The 18,090-nt window shown below is 40.6% G+C and overlaps 4 protein-coding genes across 4 annotated transcripts in view; 1 reads left to right on the forward strand and 3 right to left on the reverse strand.

Moving 5' to 3' along the window:
• Positions 1 to 18,090, reverse strand: part of LOC126942371 (zinc finger protein 98-like) — a 283,769-nt gene that overhangs the window by 96,655 nt on the left and 169,024 nt on the right. The window lies entirely within an intron of this gene.
• Positions 1 to 18,090, forward strand: part of LOC126942178 (zinc finger protein 729) — a 45,790-nt gene that overhangs the window by 16,121 nt on the left and 11,579 nt on the right. Inside the window, exons 2-3 of the mRNA XM_050769460.1 lie at positions 12,738 to 12,864; positions 13,881 to 13,976. Of these exons, the coding sequence (XP_050625417.1) occupies positions 12,738 to 12,864; positions 13,881 to 13,976 (223 nt within the window). The remainder of the gene's footprint in view (positions 1 to 12,737; positions 12,865 to 13,880; positions 13,977 to 18,090) is intronic.
• LOC126942379 (NADH dehydrogenase [ubiquinone] 1 alpha subcomplex subunit 3) lies at positions 6,689 to 6,996 on the reverse strand. The gene has a single exon (XM_050769883.1). The coding sequence runs from the start codon at positions 6,968 to 6,970 to the stop codon at positions 6,716 to 6,718; it is 255 nt and encodes an 84-aa protein (XP_050625840.1). The 5' UTR covers positions 6,971 to 6,996; the 3' UTR covers positions 6,689 to 6,715.
• On the reverse strand, positions 17,032 to 17,464 carry LOC126942378 (small nuclear ribonucleoprotein F). Its single transcript, XM_050769882.1, has one exon. It carries the CDS (start codon positions 17,353 to 17,355, stop codon positions 17,095 to 17,097), a length of 261 nt encoding a protein of 86 aa, XP_050625839.1. The 5' UTR covers positions 17,356 to 17,464; the 3' UTR covers positions 17,032 to 17,094.

Below are 18,090 nucleotides of genomic sequence, written 5' to 3' on the forward strand. Positions count from 1 at the left end.
TGTGAGGTGTGGGGTGTCGGTCTGCCCCTAGTGGGGGATGTCTCCCAGTTAGGCTACTCGGGTCAGGGACCCACTTGAGCAGGCAGTCTGTCCATTCTCAGATCTCAACCTCCGTGTTGGGAGATCCACTACTCTCTTCAAAGCTGTCAGACAGAGTCGTTTGGGTCTGCAGAGGTTTCAGCTGCTTTTTGTTGTTGTTGTTGTTGTTTTGTTGTTTAGCTGTGCCCTGTCCCCAGAGGTGGAGTCTACAGAGACAGGCAGGACGACTTGAGCTGCTGTGAGCTCCACCCAGTTCGAGCTTTCCAGCCACTTTGTTTATCTACTTAAGCCTCAGCAATGGCAGGCGCCCCTCCCCCAGCCTCGCTGCTGCCTTGCGGGAAGATCACAGACTGCTGTGCTAGCAATGAGGGAGGCTCCGTGGGCGTGGGACCCTCCCGGCCAGGTGTGGGATATAGTCTCCTGGTGTGCCTGTTTGCTAAGATCCTTCGTAGAGCGCAGTATTGGGGTGGGAGTTACCCGATTTTCCAGGTGTTGTGTGTCTCAGTTCCCCTCGGTAGGAAAAGGGATTCCCTTCCGCCTTGCGCTTCCCAGATGAGGGGATGCCTCGCCCTGCTTCAGCTCTCGCTGGTCGGGCTGCAGCAGCTGACCGGCACTGATTGTCAGGCACTCCCTAGTGAGATAAACCCAGTACCTCAGTTGAAAATGCAGAAATCACCTGTCTTCTGTGTTACTCGCTGGGCCTTGGAGCCTGGAGCTGTTCCTATTCGGCCATCTTGCTCCGCCCCTCCTTAATTTTATTATTTACCCAAAAGTCATTCAAGTGCAGGTTGTTTAATTTCCATGTGATTGTATGGTTTCAAGTGGTTTTCTGTGTATTGAATTGTATTTTTATCAAGCTGTGGTCTTTGTGATTGGTATGTTTTGAGGATTTTTGAATTTGCTGAGGATTGTTTTGATTCCTGGCTGTGTGGTCAATTTGAGAGTATGTGCGATGTGGTAATAAGAAGAGTGTATATTATGATGTTTTTAGATGGAGAGTCCTGTAGATGTCTACTGGGACTCTTTGGTCAAGTGCTGAATGTAGGTTCAAATATCTTTGTTTATTTCTGCCTCAATAATCTGTCTAATAGTGTCTGTGAGGTCTTTTAGCCTCTTACTATTGTTGTGTCAGAATCTGCATCTTTTCATAGGTCTCTAAGAACTTTTTCTATTTATGTGTACCAGTACATTTTTTATAACAGCTTTTTCTCTTCTGCTATTTTTTTATACGCATTTTTTCAAGTGCGTACAGTGTGCCCAAGGATACTCCTTAGATTTTCAGTGTCTGCTGAAATTCAGATGTCTAACAATTTAAGAATATGTCAAGAGACTTGACTTTTTTTTTTTTTTGAGACGGAGTCTCGCTCTGTCGCCCGGGCTGGAGTGCAGTGGCCGGATCTCAGCTCACTGCAAGCTCTGCTTCCTGGGTTCACGCCATTCTCCTGCCTCAGCCTCCCGAGTAGCTGGGACTACAGGCGCCCACCACCTCGCCCGGCTAGTTTTTTTTTGGTATTTTTTAGTAGAGACGGGGTTTCACCGTGTTAGCCAGGATGGTCTCGATCTCCTGACCTCGTGATCCGCCCGTCTCGGCCTCCCAAAGTGCTGGGATTACAGGCTTGAGCCACCGCGCCCGGCGAGACTTGACTTTTGTAGGAGAAAATATAAGTTAGAAATAAGAGGCTTTATTCTCTTACCTGAAAATAAAATATATGTTGCTTCTCTTTTTTAAAGCATTTAGATTATATGTAGATATTTTTCTCTACTTTTTTGAAATATATATAAACCATATTAAAACAAAATGAACCTCATCATTCTTTGTGACTCAGGACTATTTTTATTTAGATTCATTACTTTGCTTTTGCATTGGTGTAGGTATATAGATATATATATATATAGTCTTTAAAGGAGACAAAGATTTGTTTAAAGTTCATATTGGCCGGGTGCGGTGGCTCAAGCCTGTAATCCCAGCACTTTGGGAGGCCGAGACAGGCGGATCACAAGGTCAGGAGATCGAGACCAGCCTGGCTAATACGGTGAAACCCCGTCTCTACTAAAAAATACAAAAAACTAGGCGGGTGAGGTGGCGGGCGCCTGTAGTCCCAGCTACTCGGGAGGCTGAGGCAGGAGAATGGCGTAGACCCAGGAGGCGGAGCTTGCAGTGAGCTGAGATGCGGCCACTGCACTCCAGCCTGGGCGACAGAGCGAGACTCCGTCTCAAAAAAAAAAAAAAAAAAAAAAAGTTCATATTAAGAACACATAAGGCTGGGTGTGGTGGCTCACGCCTGTAATCCCAGCACTTTGGGAGGCCTAGTCGGGCAGATCACCTGATGTCAGCAGTTTGAGACCAACCTGACCAACATGGAGAAACTCCGTGTCTCCTAAAAATATAAAAAATTAGCTCCACGTGGTGGTGCATGCCTGTGATCTCAACTACTTGGGAGGCTGAGGCCAGAGAATTGCTTGAACCCAGGAGGCGGAGGTTGCAGTGAGCCGAGATCGCCCATTGCACTCTGGCCTGGGCAACAAAAGCAAAACTCCATCTCAAAAAAAAAAAAACAAAAAAAACCACAAAACGTTGAGCACAAAGATAGAATGAAATTTAGCAATGCAGAATGATAAAGCTAAAAAATACTGAGTACGTTTCTTTGACAGAAAACTGATTGTATAAGGTAATAATCTAATATTTGCATGCTGAAGCACTTACACTGCAAAAGCAAGAACAGTTCAGTGTATAAACTGAACAGTAAAGTCTATAGTTGTACGTCAGTTTTATTACTTTAGAACAATTAGCATAGTTATAAGTGTAGTGTTTGTAGACAACCTGCATTCATATAAATTAAACAGCATTTTCTTAGTAGTATGAATATAAGGCCAAAATGTTTACTTTGATTGAATACTCATTAGTCATTTTAATATGGCTGTTCATACTTTTGAAACATATAAAGTGTGTATATATATACACACACACATATATATAAATATATAAAGTGTTTTAACTGAATTATGGCTACAATTTTAAAAATTCTTACATGCCTTATTACTATAAAGTTATTTATAGTTAGATATTTATTTATTTATTTATTTTTTGAGACTGAGTCTGGCTCTGTTGCCCAGGCTGGAGTGCAGTGGCCGGATCTCAGCTCACTGCAAGCTCCGCCTCCCGGGTTTACGCCATTCTCCTGCCTCAGCCTCCGGAGTAGCTGGGACCACAGGCGCCCGCCACCTCGCCCGGCTAGTTTTTTGTATTTTTTTAGTAGAGACGGGGTTTCACCATGTTAGCCAGGATGGTCTCAATCTCCTGACCTTGTGATCCACCTGTCTCAGCCTCCCAAAGTGCTGGGATTACAGGCTTGAGCCACCGCACCTGGCTTAGATATTTATTTCTAATATCCAAATAAAATTTACTACCAAATTGTTAAAGTAGATATTGGTCTGACACAATTATTAATTTATCTAATAGGGATAACTATAGGTAAGCATAATTATAGTGGGTTTTTTTTTGTTTGTTTGTTTGTTTTTGAGACAGAGTTTCACTCTTGTCTCCCCGGCTAGAGTGCAATGGTGTGGGCTCGGCTCACTACATCCTCCACCTCCCTAGTTCAAGCGATTCTCCTGCCTCAGCCTCCCGAGTAGCTGGGATTATAGGCTCATGCCACCTCCTGACCTTGTGATCTGCCCACCTTGGCCTCCCAAAGTGGTGGGATTACAAGCGTGAGCCACTACACCTGGCCTAAAATGAGTTTTTACTTAAAATGCATTTAACTTTTTTTTTTTTCTCTTAGCATAATCTTGCTCAGATTGAGAGCTGTTTTTCTGTCCAATGCTTTGGGTGTCTGCACTATTAAGTATTCCCTGGTGTCTGTGAATGAGATGGGCTGTCACAGTGAGAACTTTTGGAGCTATCTGTACTTGGACTCATGTTGGAAATCCAGCAGTAGTTTTTCCATGTCATCATTGTAATTAAAAACTGAGGCTGAATTACTGTTCCAATTTCCATTATTATGAAGGTGCAGTTCTCCCCAGGAGGCCTGCAGGCTCTCCTCCTGCAGCCTCAGGCTTCCCTCTCTGGGGTGACACTGGAGTGCTGTTGTGGCAGTTGTGGTTTATGTAAGATGTGAGCTTTCAGCTGTGAGCCCTATGCAGTGGGCTCGGCCTCAATGGCAGATGGGTAGTGGTCAAGAGAGGACACTAGCTAACAGGAGAGGGCAAGCAAGAGAGTTGTAGCCAAGTGCTCAGGGAGTAGAGAGCCATTGCTTTAAAGTGTAAATAGCCAAAAAGATAGCACCCTATTCAGCCATTTTTGTAGGAGATTAACAGCCTACTTTCAGCAGGCACCTGGCTTCAAGTTGCAAAATTACCTCCTTTCATGAAGATGTGAAAAGTTTATTTTGTTATTGAACACAACTGATTAGCCTGCATGGCTAGCCTTCCCAATTACCAGGTGAATTTAGGATGAACTGTCTATGACATGGTGCTATACTAACTTGTGAACTAATTATGGTTACTGTCTTTCTAGCTTTGCAATCTCTTAAGCAGATTGACTGTGATGCATGTCACATTCAGGTTTAATTGTGTAATAAAACAGTTTTATGTCTGTTCTATTGTGGAGTTTCTCTGGGGCTGAAGAAAATTTATCTTTTAATTATGTTTCAGAAAAACTGTCTAAAATTATCCTGCAGATCCAGTAGTTTCTCCACAAGTCACAAACAAGTAAATATAAACAAAATTAGAGTTTTAAAATTACACTAAACTCTTCTGTATTCCTCTTATCTGTCTATATTTAGCTTCTATTATATACATTTTTTAAAAATCAGTGACAGAGAAACAAAAGATTTCTTTTAGATACAGGATGTGTCCTGTATCTAAATCCTAGGAATTATTAAACACTTAGTACCAACTCCCAGGGTGTTATGAGGATTAAGTCATATAATGTGTTATTCCCAGCACAGTGCTCTGTAACATCCTCTTGAGCACATAGTACCTACTTAGTAAACATTGCACAGTGCAAGTATACATGTTGTTTTCCAAATGCAGACCTATTCAGACATTCCTGCCTTTTGTTTAGTTTGTAAACTTTAAAGAGCCAGGAAAAAAATATAATACTTTATGATGGAGATTGGTTGTCTTTATTTGTACCAGAAATATTTGTGTTGTGATAAGAGTGCTGAATGTAAGGGACTCTGAGCTGTGCCTGCTTTCTCTAACTAATGCTAATGATGAGCCCAGGGGAAGAAATATCAGCATTGACAGGGAACTTGTTTAAAACACTCATTTATGGAACCTTTCAAAACCTGCAGAATCACATTACATAGAGTGAGGCCAAAATTACTAAGTGATTTTATAAGCTCATTAAAGTTTCAGAAGCAATGCTTAGCTAAGTGGTTATGAGCTCAGGCTTCTAATTAAAAGGACGTGGTCACTGGGTGCGGTGGCAAAAAAACACAAAAAACTAGCCGGGCGAGGTGGCGGGCGCCTGTAGTCCCAGCTGCTCTGGAGGCTGAGGCAGGAGAATGGTGTAAACCCGGGAGGCGGACTTTGCAGTGAGCTGAGACCCGGCCACTGTACTCCAGCCTGGGCAACAGAGTGAGACTCCATCTTAAAAAAACAAAAACAAAAAGTACATGGTCAATTTGCAGAAATCTCCAGTTGTGCCCTCCCCACAGATTCTATTTATTGCCCTGGAAGCATCCATATTGTTGTAATTAAGGGCCTCTTGTGACTCTGTGGTGAGGCCAGAGTCGAGTTTGAGACGTTTAAAATACATTCATGGAAGTTAAGTTCCTCTTTTTCACTAAAGGGTGGTCACAGGGCCTGAAGTGTTTGGGTTTGGTAGGGACAGGACAGCGTGGCCCATATTTCCATTACGTAGCAAAAATTGCTCATGTCTGTGACAGGGGAGGGCACCTGAGGACAGGAAAGGAGAAACATTTTTAACTCCACAGGGCAGCTCATAGTTCCGGAATCTCTTACAAAGGAAAGAAATGGATGGACTTTCTCTGCAGGTCTTGGTCCTTCTGCCTGTGAGTGTGATGGTAGCAGGTAAGGAGGTGGTGCTGATACCTTTAAAGGCATGTTCTCTCAAGATGCAGGTGTAATTTGTCCAGAGAATCTTATCTGAGAAGGAATCCCAGAGAAAGGAGAAAGAGAAAAAAAATTGGCTTTTTTTCAGCTAAACGTGTCTCAGCTGTGTCTATTCTGCCTCCTGGAATGCCATGCGTTTAGTCCTTGCAAACCTTTACATCTCTACTTGTGCTTTTCATCCCTAATGAGTTTGTTTTAACTACCTTTTAAAATTCTTATGATAGGCAAGAATCTCTGAAAAATATTTCTTTCCTATATACCAGAGCCTTCTCTATATTCTCTACATCCTGGATTTTATATGCCATGCAGGATTCTTTCTCATGATGAATTAATGGTCTACAGTATTAAAAATGTTTCACTTGTGGTTGTTGAACATGGCAAGGTGTGGATACTCAAGATTCCTATTGGGGAAAAGCTGGAATCCTTAGTGGAAAAGAAGAACATGTAGTGTTGAGTTTCCATCTGTGTTCTCCGTTAGCTCTATGCTGAAGAGCATTAAGTAAATGCTTTTTTTTTTTTTTTTTTTTTTTTTTTTTTTGGTGTTCACATTTTTATTGGGAGCCGTGGGAGGGGCCGCCTCTGTCAGTGAAGGTGCTCACAGTTTCTTAAGCCACTCCAGGCTGGGGCCCTGAGGGTCCTGGGGGTGGCTGGGCACGTCCGGCATGTTCCCATCATCACGGACGGGCACTGGGTAGTTGTAGGGCGTGGCCTCGTTGATCATGATGGAGTACTTGACGTAGGGGCTGAATGTGGGCATAATTATAGCGAGGCCCCCGATGACGAAGGATGCGACTAGCACTGGCTCCTTGTCCCAGGCATTCTTGAGGAAGGCGCCGAGTCTCGCAGCCATCTTGGTCTCGGCGGCGACACCGGCAAGTAAATGCTTTTTTAAGGCTAGTCCCTGTGGCTCACGCCTGTGATCCCAGCACTTCAGGAGGCCGAGGTGGGTGGATCACATGAGGTCAGGAGTTTGAGACCATCCTGGCCATCATGGTGAAATCCTGTCTCTACTAAAAATACAAAAAATAGCCAGGCGTCGTGGTGGGCACCTATAATCCCAGCTTCTCAGGAGGCTGAGGCAGGAGAATTGCTTGAACCTGCGAGGCGGAGGTTGCAGTGAGCCAAGTTTGCACCATTGCACTCCCGCCTGGGTGACACAGCAAGACTTTGTCTCAAAAAAAAAAGTTTTTTTTTAAAAACAGGATGGCAATGGCTATTAAAAATTACACAAAATGGGAACTACCTTTGTCTTGGCTTTTGCATAAAACTGATGTTTCTTTATGGCTAAATTCAGACTATACTTTTGAGGGGGCAATATCACAGACATGCTGAGTTAGAAGACACCTCTCAAATTTTAGTGTGTACAATTAAGGGGAGATCTTATTATGCACAGCGGTGACCATGTGTCCTGTGTGCATCAGCACATCATAAAAATTTGTCATGAAGGGCTGTTGAATTTTGTCAAAGGCCTTTTCTGCATCTATTGAGATAATCATGTGGTTTTTGTTTTTGGTTCTGTTTATATGCTGGATCATGTTTATTGATTTGCATATGTTGAAGCAACCTTGCAACCCCAACCTAGCCCACTTGATCATGGTGGATAAGCTTTTTGATGTGCTGCTGGATTCGGTTTGCCAGTATTTTATTGAAGATTTTTGCATCAATGTTCATCAGGGATATTGGTCTAAAATTCTGTTTTTTTGTTGTGTCTCTGCCATGCTTTGGTATCAGGATGATGCTGGCCTCATAAAATGAGTTAGGGAGGATTCCCTCTTTTTCTATTGATTGGAATAGTTTCAGAAGGAATGGTACCAGCTCCTCCTTGTACCTCTGGTAGAATTAGGCTGTGAATCCGTCTGGTCCTGGACTTTTTTTGGTTGGTAAGCTATTAATTATTGCCTCAATTTCAGAGCCTGTTATTGGTCTATTCAGAGATTCAGCTTCTTCCTGGTTTAGTCTTGGGAGGGTGTATGTGTCCAGGAATTTATCCATTTCTTGTAGGTTTTCTAGTTAATTTGTGTAGAGGTGTTTATAGTATTCTCTGATGGTAGTTTGTATTTCTGTGGGATCGGTGGAGATATCCCGTTTATCATTTTTTATTGCGTCTATTTGATTCTTCTCTCTTTTCTTCTTTATTAGTCTTGCTAGCGGTCTATCAATTTTGTTGATCTTTTCAAAAAAACAGCTCCTGGATTCATTTTTTTTTTTGAAGGGCTTTTTGTGTCTCTATCTCCTTCAGTTCTACTCCGATCTTAGTTATTTCTTGCCTTCTGCTAGCTTTTGAATGTGTTCGCTCTTGCTTCTCTAGTTCTTTTAATTGTGATGTTAGGGTGTCAATTTTAGATCTTTCCTGCTTTCTCTTGTGGGCATTTAGTGCTATAAATTTCCCTCTACACACTGCTTAAAATGTGTCCCAGAGATTCTGGTATGTTGTGTCTTTGTTCTCATTGGTTTCAAAGAACATCTTTATATGTGCCTTCATTTCCTTATGTACCCAGTAGTCATTCAGGAGCAGGTTGTTCAGTTTCCATGTAGTTGAGTGGTTTAGAGTGAGTTTCTTAATCCTGAGTTCTAGTTTGATTGCACTGTGGTCTGAGAGACAGTTTGTTATAATTTCTGTTCTTTTACATTTGCTGAGGAGTGCTTTACTTCCAACTATGTGGACGTTTTGGAATAAGTGCGATGTGGTGCTGAGAAGAATGTATATTCTGTTGATTTCGGGTGAAGAGTTCTGTAGATGTCTATTAGGTCCACTTGGTGCAGAGCTGAGTTCAATTCCTAGATATCCTTGTTAATTTTCTTTCTTGTTGATCTGTCTAATGTTGACAGTGGGGTGTTAAAGTCTCCCATTACTATTGTAGGGGAGTCTAAGTCTCTTTATAGGTGTCTAAGGACTTGCTTTATGAATCTGGGTGCTCCTGTATTGGGTACATATGTATTTAGGAAAGTTAGCTCTTCTTATTAAATTGATCCCTTTACCATTATGTAATGGCCTTCTTTGTCTCTTTTGATCTTTGTTGGTTTAAAGTCTGTTTTATCAGAGACTAGGATTGCAACCCCTGCTTTTTTTTGTTTTCCATTTGCTTGGTAGATCTTCCTCCATCCCTTTATTTTGAGCCTATGTGTGTCTCTGCACGAGAGATGGGTCTCCTGAATACAGCATACTGATGGGCCTTGACTGTTTATCTAATTTGCCAGTCTGCGTCTTTTAATTGGAGCATGTAGCCTATTTACATTTAAGGTTAATATTGTTATATGTGAATTTGATCCTGTCACTATTATGTTAGCTGGTTATTTTGCTCATTAGTTGATGCAGTTTCTTCCTAGCATCGATGGTCTTTACAATTTGGCATGTTTTTGCAGTGGCTGATACCGGTTGTTCCTTTCCATGTTTAGTGCTTCCTTCAGGAGCTCTTGTAGGGCAGGCCTGGTGGTGACAAAATCTCTCAGCATTTGCTTGTCTGTAAAGGATTTTATTTCTCCTTCACTTATGAAACTTAGTTTGGCCGGATATGAAATTCTGGGTTGAAAATTCTTTAAGAATGTTGAATATTGGCCCCCACTCTCTTCTGACTTGTAGAGTTTCTGCCGAGAGATCTGCTGTTAGTGTGATGGGCTTCCCTTTGTGGGTATCCCGACCTTTCTCTCTGGCTGCCCTTAATATTTTTTCCTTCATTTCAACTTTGGTGGATCTGACAATCATGTCTTGGAGTTGCTCTTTTCGCGGAATATCTTTGTGGCATTCTCTGTATTTCCTGAATTTGAATGTTGGCCTGCTAGGTCAGGGAAGTTCTCCTGGATAATATCCAGCAGAGTTTTCCAACTTTGTTCCATTCTCCCCGTCACCTCTTCAAGGAGACCTACAAACCACTGCTCAACGAAATAAAAGGGGACACAAACAAATGGAAAAACATTACATTCTCATGGATAGGAAGAAGCAATGTCATGAAAATGGCCACACTGCCCAAGGTAATTTATAGATTCAATCCCATCCCCATCAAGCTACCAATGACTTTCTTCACAGAATTGGAAAAAACTACTTTGAAGTTCATATGGAACTAAAAAAGAATCCGCATTGCTAAGTCAATCCTAAGCCAAAAGAACAAAGCTGGAGGCATCATGCTACCTAACTTCAAACTATACTACAAGACTACAGTAACCAAAACAGCATGGTACTGGTACCAAAACAGAGATATAGACCAATGGAACAGAATAGAGCCCTCAGAAATAATACCACACGTCTACAACCATCTGATCTTTGACAAATCTGACAAAAACAAGAAATGGGGAAAGGATTCCCTATTTAATAAATGGTGCTGGGAAAACTGGCTAGCCATATGTAAAGAGCTAAAACTGGATCCCTTCCTTACGCCTTATACAAAAATTAATTCAAGATGGATTAAAGACTTAAATGTTAGACCTAATACCATAAAAACTCTAGGCGATACCATTCAGGACATAGGCATGGGCAAGGACTTCATGTCTAAAATACCAAAAGCAATGGCAACAAAAGCCAGAATTGACAAATGGGATCTAATTAAACTAAAGAGCTTCTGCACAGCAAAAGAAACTACCATCAGAGTGAGCAGGCAACCTACAGAATGGGAAAAATTTTTGCAACCTACTCACCGGATAAAGGGCTAGTATCCAGAATCTACACAAAGAACTCAAACACATTTACAAGAAAAAAAAAAAACCATCAAAAAGTGGGCAAAGGATATGAACAGACACATCTCGAAAGAAGACATTTATGCAGCCAACAGACACATGAAAAAATGCTCATCATCACTGGCCATCAGAGAAATGCCAATCAAGCCCCAATGAGATACCATCTCACACCAGTTAGAATGGTGATCATTAAAATGCCAGGAAACAACAGATGCTGGAGAGAATGTGGAGAAATAGGAACATTTTTACACTGCTGATGGGACTGTAAACTAGTTCAACCACTGTGGAAGACAGTGTGGCGATTTCTCAGGGATCTAGAACTAGAAATACCATTTGACCCAGCCATCCCTTTACTGGGTGTATACCCAAAGGATTATAAATCATGCTGCTATAAAAACACATGAACACATATGTTTATTGCAGCACTATTCACAATAGCAAAGACTTGGAACCAACCCACATGTCCATCAATGATAGACTGGATTAAGAAAATGTGGCACATATACACCATGGAATACTATGCAGCCATAACAAAGGATGAGTTCATGTCCTTTGTAGAGACATGGATGAAGCTGGAAACCATTATTCTCAGCAAACTATCGCAAGGACAAAAAACCCAAACACCTCATGTTCTCACTCATAGGTGGGAATTGAACAATGAGAACACTTGGACACTGGAAGGGGATCATCACACACTGGGGCCTGTTGTGGAGTCGGGGGAGGGGGGACAGATAGCATTAGGAGATACACCTAATGTAAATGACGAGTTAATGAGTGCAGCACACCAACATGGCACATGTATACATATGTAACAAACCTGCACGTTGTGCACATGTACCCTAGAACTTAAAGTATAATATAAATAAATAAATAAATTTGTCCTAGTGCAGTTGATGTTAATAATTCACTTGGTTGAAGAGCTCTCCGACAGATTTTTTCACTATAAATTAGTTTTCTCTTCATTATTAAGTATCTTTTTTTGTTGTCGTTTGAGACAGTCTCACTCTGTCCCCCAGGCTGGAGTGCAGTGGCGCGATCTCAGCTCACTGCAGCCTCCGCCTCCTGAGTTCAAGCGATTGTCCTGCCTCGGTCTCTGGAATAGCTGAGACGACACGTGTGCACCACCATGGCTGGCTGATTTTTGTACTATTGGTAGAGATGGGGTTTCACCATGTTGGCCTGGCTGGTCTTGAACTCCTGGCCTCGTGATCCTCCCACCTCAGCCTCCCAAAGTGCTAGGATTACAGGAATGAGCTACTATGCCCAGCCTTTTAAGTATCTTTATGCAGCTGATGTGCACCAGTGATCACATTCAATCTGGCACCTGCCTTTCTTTCTTAGATTTTCTTTGCATATATCTATCTTTGGAAAATGAGGTCTCTCATCTTTGTTTACAGGCCAGAAAAACTGGGAAAAACAGGCTCCTCTACTTGGTGAATGTTTGAGAAAAGATTCTTTTTTGGGCCAAAAACAGGCATTACTGGTGAACTTGTCAGAAATTCGGAAACTCAGACTTTATTCTAGATCTTATGAAACAAATATGCATAACAAGATCTCCAGTTAATTGTACACATTAAAATTTGAGAGGTGTCTTCTAACTCAGCATGTCTTTTTGATCTGAACAATATACAAGACTTCTTCTGTATCATGTAAATATAGCACTAAAAAATATACATGTTTGTTATCATGCCCTTAATTTTACACTTTATTATCCAGTAAAGTATCTTATCTACACTGGTGTTGCGGATCTTATGCATTCTTTTTTCTCAGAATTTGAGAATACATTAGAGTATATTTCTGTGTTGAAAATTATTTTAGTGGATACTTTTGGTCATCCCAATAAGTTAGAACCTGTTCTCTTTATTCTATCATTTCATCTTGAGTCAAATGAAAAATTCTGCCCGTGGCCACTTGGGAAATATATGTGTGTGTTTCATTTTTTTTTTCAGGGACCGTTGACTTTTCAGGATGTGACCATAGAATTCTCTCTGGAGGAGTGGCAATGCCTGGACACGGCTCAGCAGACTTTATATAGAGATGTTATGTTAGAGAACTACAGAAACCTGGTCTTCCTGGGTGAGGATAATTTTAATTAAACAATTCCTATTATATTCTATAGGTTTCACTTCTCTTTTCTGTAGAATGTGTTTTGGTGATTTATGCTTACCATAAATGAGTTTTCTGAAAACGGATTTGTAAGTGTAGAAAGAAATTTTTTTTTTTTTTTTTTTTTTTGAGGAGTTTCAGGCTGGAGTGCAGTGGTGCAATCTTGGCTCACTGCAACCTCTGCCTCCCAGGTTCAAGCAATTCTCCTGCCTCAGCCTCCCGAGTAGCTGGGACTACAGGCATGCGCCACCACACCTGGCTAATTTTTTTTTGTATTTGTAGTAGAGACAGGGTTTCACCTTGTTGGCCAGGATGGTCTTGATCTGTTGACATTGTGATCCGCCCGCCTTGGCCTCCCAAAGTGCTGGGATTACAGGTGTGAGCCACCGCACCCGGCCAAGAGGAATTTTTTTTTTTTTTTAATTATTATTATTATACTTTAAGTTCTAGGGTACATGTGCATAATGTGCAGGATTGTTACATATGTATACTTGTGCCATGTTGGTGTGCTGCACCCATCAACTCGTCAGCACCCATCAACTCGTCATTTATATCAGGTATAACTCCCAATGCAATCCCTCCCCCCTCCCCCCTCCCCATGATAGGCCCCGGTGTGTGATGTTCCCCTTCCCGCCAAGAGGAATTTTTTAAAGATGTTTCATTATTATCTGAACATTTCACATTTCTGAGCAGATCTGTATTTTTCAATCTAGATTAGTGAAAATTGCAGTAATTTAAGTGGCATAAAATACAGTTGCCCACACCTTAAAATCTCATTGCCACCACCAATTTTTGAGTCAGTAGTACCGGGTAGTAAAATTAAGGGCCTATACAAATTGAAAATATTTTCTAAATATTTAGAAATGTATGTTATAAATTAGTATTGGGGGATCAATTTACTTGAACATTCTATTACATTCTCTTTAATGAGCACATTATTTGTGGAATATGAGCAATATTTGTGTTATTTATTTTTAATAAAACAGGTATTGCTGTCTCTAAGCTAGACTTGATAGCTTGTCTGAAGCAAGGGAAAGAGCCTTGGAATATGAAGAGACATGAGATGGTAACTAAACCCCCAGGTATGTGAGAGTGAATACAACAAACACCACAGATGAGAGGTCCAGAGGTCAAGGAGAAAGCCAGTTCTCAAAATGTGACCTGAGAAGATGTGCTCCAAAGGAAGTAGTTTCTGAAAAGACTGAGATTTCTTAAATTTTACTATCACGTAGAGGCATCTTCTGTCTTTTTTTTTTTTTTTTTTTTTTGAGACCGTGTCTGGCTCTGTGGCCCAGGCTGGAGTGCAGTGGCCAGATCTCAGCTCACTGCAAGCTCCAGCTCCCGGGTTCACGCCATTCTCCTGCCTCAGCCTCCCGAGTAGCTGGGACTACAGGCGCCTGCCACCACGCCCGGCTAATTTTTTTGTATTTTTAGTAGAGACGGGGTTTCACCGTGTTAGCCAGGATGGTCTCGATCTCCTGACCTCATGATCCGCCCGTCTCGGCCTCCCAAAGTGCTGGGATTACAGGCTTGAGCCACCGCGCCCGGCCTCATCTTCTGTCTTATGCTTTAAAGTTCTCTAAGGATTCTATTTTCGTTTTGGTGATCTCTCTTCAAGTTTACAATGAGAGCCAAAGTCCTGTTCATGGCATATAAGGGACTCCACAGTCTGACTGCTTTTCCATTGTTATTGGGGACACACAAATATCTGTATAATTTTGAGAAACTATGTTAAAAGAACCTGGCTCTTTTACCTCACACTTGCTCTATCTTTTACCGTGTGATATGTCCAGTTCTTCTTCACCTTCCACTATGATCAAAAGCTTCCTGAGACCCTCACCAGAAACAGATACAGGCACGTACTTCTTGTACAGTCTGCTGAACTGTGAGCCAAATAAACCTTTTTTCTTTATAAATTATCTACTCTCAGATATTTCTCTGTATGCAAAATATTACAATCTATAATATTATCTACATTTTGTTTTCTTAATCTTTTACATGAATTTTCTATTTATCATTTATTATTGATAATGGGGTCTCAGTGTCTGCAGCTATTATGTTGCTATGTATTTCTTGCTTCACTTTTGTCAATATTTATATATTTTGGAGCCCTTTGTTATACCTACCTGTACATATAAATATAATAGTTATAGATCCCTGGTAAATTGACCCATTTTACTATTATATAATAACATTCTTTGTCTCATACTAGTACTTGACTTAAAGCATATTGTATCTAATATAGTTATGACTACCTCACCCAATTGTGGCTATTTGCATGAAATACAGATTTTTTTCCATTCTGTTACTTACACACTATTTGACTCAGTACTAAAATTGGTCTCTTGTAGGAACATATCATATGCTTTTTTTCTTAAGCCACTCAGGCATCTTCTTTCTTTTTCTTTTAATTAATTAATCAATGAAATAGGGTCTCACTCTGTCAACCAGGCTGGTTTGCAATGGTGTGATAATGGCCGTGAGCTGCAGCCTCAGTCTCTCAAACTCAGATAATCCTCTAGTTTCAACCTTTTAAGTAGCTCGGTTACAGGCACATGCCATTAAACCCAACTAGTTGTTGTTGTTGTTCCCTCCCCCCCCTTTTTTTTTCTGTGTTAGAAACAGGGTTTTGCCTCGTTGCCCAGGCTGGTCTAAAACTCCTGAAATCAGGTAATCAGCCCACCTTGGCCTCCCAAAGTCCTGGAATTACATTTCTTTTTATTAAGTAGTTTAATAAATTTATATTTAAAATGATTTCTTCAAGAAATAAAGTTATGCCGGGCACGGTGACTCATGTCTGTAATCCCAGCACTTTGGGAGACCAAAGCGGGCAGATCACAAGGTCAGGAGTTCAAGACTAGCCTGGCCAACATAGTGATACCCCATCTCTACTAAAAATACAAAAATTAGCCAGGCATGGTGGCGTGCTACTCAGGAGGCTGAGGCAGGAGAATCAGTTGAACCCGGAGGCGCAGGTTGTGGTGTGCTGAGATCATGCCCCTGCTTACCAGCCTGGGCAACAGAGTGAGACTCCATTTCAAAAAAAAAAAAAAAAAAAAGAAAGAATATTACATACCAGTTTCATTGTTAGGTTTTATATGGTTTTTTTAAAACCTGTTTTTTCTCATTTCTTGTTTAACTATTTTTTGTTTAATTCTGTAGTGGCACACTTTGCTTATTTTATTTTGTTTTGCATAGTTTCTATAAAGTTTTTGTAGTTATCTTGAAAAATGGACATTATGTAAAATATCTTAAGATTAAATCAGGCCGGGCGCGGTGGCTCAAGCCTGTAATCCCAGCACTTTGGGAGGCCGAGACGGGCGGATCACGAGGTCAGGAGATCAAGACCATCCTGGCTAACACGGTGAAACCCCGTCTCTACTAAAAAAAAAAATACAAAAAACTAGCCGGGCGAGGTGGCGGGCGCCTGTAGTCCCAGCTACTCGGGAGGCTGAGGCAGGAGAATGGCGTAAACCCGGGAGGCAGAGCTTGCAGTGAGCCGAGATCCGGCCACTGCACTCCAGCCTGGGCGACAGAGCGAGACTCCGTCTCAAAAAAAAAAAAAAAAAAAGATTAAATCAATATGTTTTAATTTCATAACTTCAGTTGAACAAAAAACTATATTTTCTAGTTTGCTATTAATATTATAAATTTTTATAATTTAAATAAATTATAAATTATTTCATATTGTGTATTCAGATTTATGCAGATTTATATTTTGTTTTTATATTCTATAGAAGAATTTTAAGGGTTTTATGTACTATTATTTTAGTAAGAAATTTTATATGTAGCTGTATATTTACCTTTAACAGAAAACTATATATGTTTTCTGATCCTATCTATCATTTTATTTTCAATGTAAAAGACTCATTTTAGCATTTCTTTTTTTATATGTGTCTGTATATTTACATTTAATAGAAAGCTATATATATATATGGATTTTTGATACTGTCTAGCATCATTTTATTTTCAATATAAAATACTCATTTTAGCATTTCTTTTTTTCTATATATGTCTGTACAATTACATTTAATAGAAAGCTATATATTTATATATGCTTTTTTGATGCTATCTAGCATCATTTTATTTTTCAACATAAAAGACTCATTTTAGCATTTTTTTTTTTTTTTTTTCAAGTTGAAAAACAAATCTTTATTGTCTAGAAATATATATATAAAAAAAAATCCCCAACAAAAGATGCTATTCTCTCATTTCCCCATCTTCTTCCTCTTCTTCCACACCTCTGATATAAAGGACATTATTACACCTTATTAAAACTTCACCCAGATGTCCAGACAAAGCTCCATCTATGTATTCTTCTGTATTTGCAAGCTGCATGTTCATGTAGCCATCTACAGATACCAGATAGCCCTTGTACTCCATTCCCCACTTAAGTTTCACCATCACTGGCTTTCCTGTTAGTCCATTGAGGAAAGGTTTGGGATTTAGGGGTAAACTCATCGTAACCACGGCCGAATATTGCAGGCTACTCACTGCCGACCAGGCTGCCGCTTGTCCTTCGTGACTACAGCAGGTACCCCAGGTCCCGAGCCGCTGAATTTCAAGAAAAATGCTCATTTTAGCATTTCTCTTGTTATATATGCAGAGTCTCACTATGTTTTTAGGCTGATCTTGAACTCGTGGTCTCAAGTTATCTGACTGCCTTGGCCTCCTAAATGTGAAGGATTATAGGCATGAACCACTGTGCCTGTCCACAATGTAGCATTTTTTTTTTTAAACTGTGCTAGTAGCGATTGATGAACACCTTTAGCGTTCATTTTGGAAAGTCTTTGTTTTTTATTGTTTTTAAAATAAAATAATTTCTGATCAAGTATTATGGATTAAGAATATTTTTTCAGCCGGGCGTGGTGGCTCATGCCTGTAATCCCAGCACTTTGGGAGGCCAAGGTGGGTGGATTACCTGAGGCCTGGAGTTTGAGACCAGCCTGACCAACATGGAGAAGCCTCATCTCTACTAAAAATACAAAAGTAGCCAGGCATGGTGGTACATGCCTGTAATCCCAGCTACTCAGGAGGCTGATGCAGGAGAATCACTTGAACCTGGGAGGTGGAGGTTGTGGTTAGCCGAGATCCCACCATTGCACTCCAGCCTGGGCAACTCTGTCAAAAAAAAAAAAAAAAAAAAAAAAAAAAGCATATTTTTTTTCTTTTATTACATCAAAATTTGGAAAGCTG

Source organism: Macaca thibetana, chromosome 19, assembly GCF_024542745.1.
Source record: "Macaca thibetana thibetana isolate TM-01 chromosome 19, ASM2454274v1, whole genome shotgun sequence".
Classification (NCBI taxonomy): Eukaryota; Metazoa; Chordata; class Mammalia; order Primates; family Cercopithecidae; genus Macaca; species Macaca thibetana.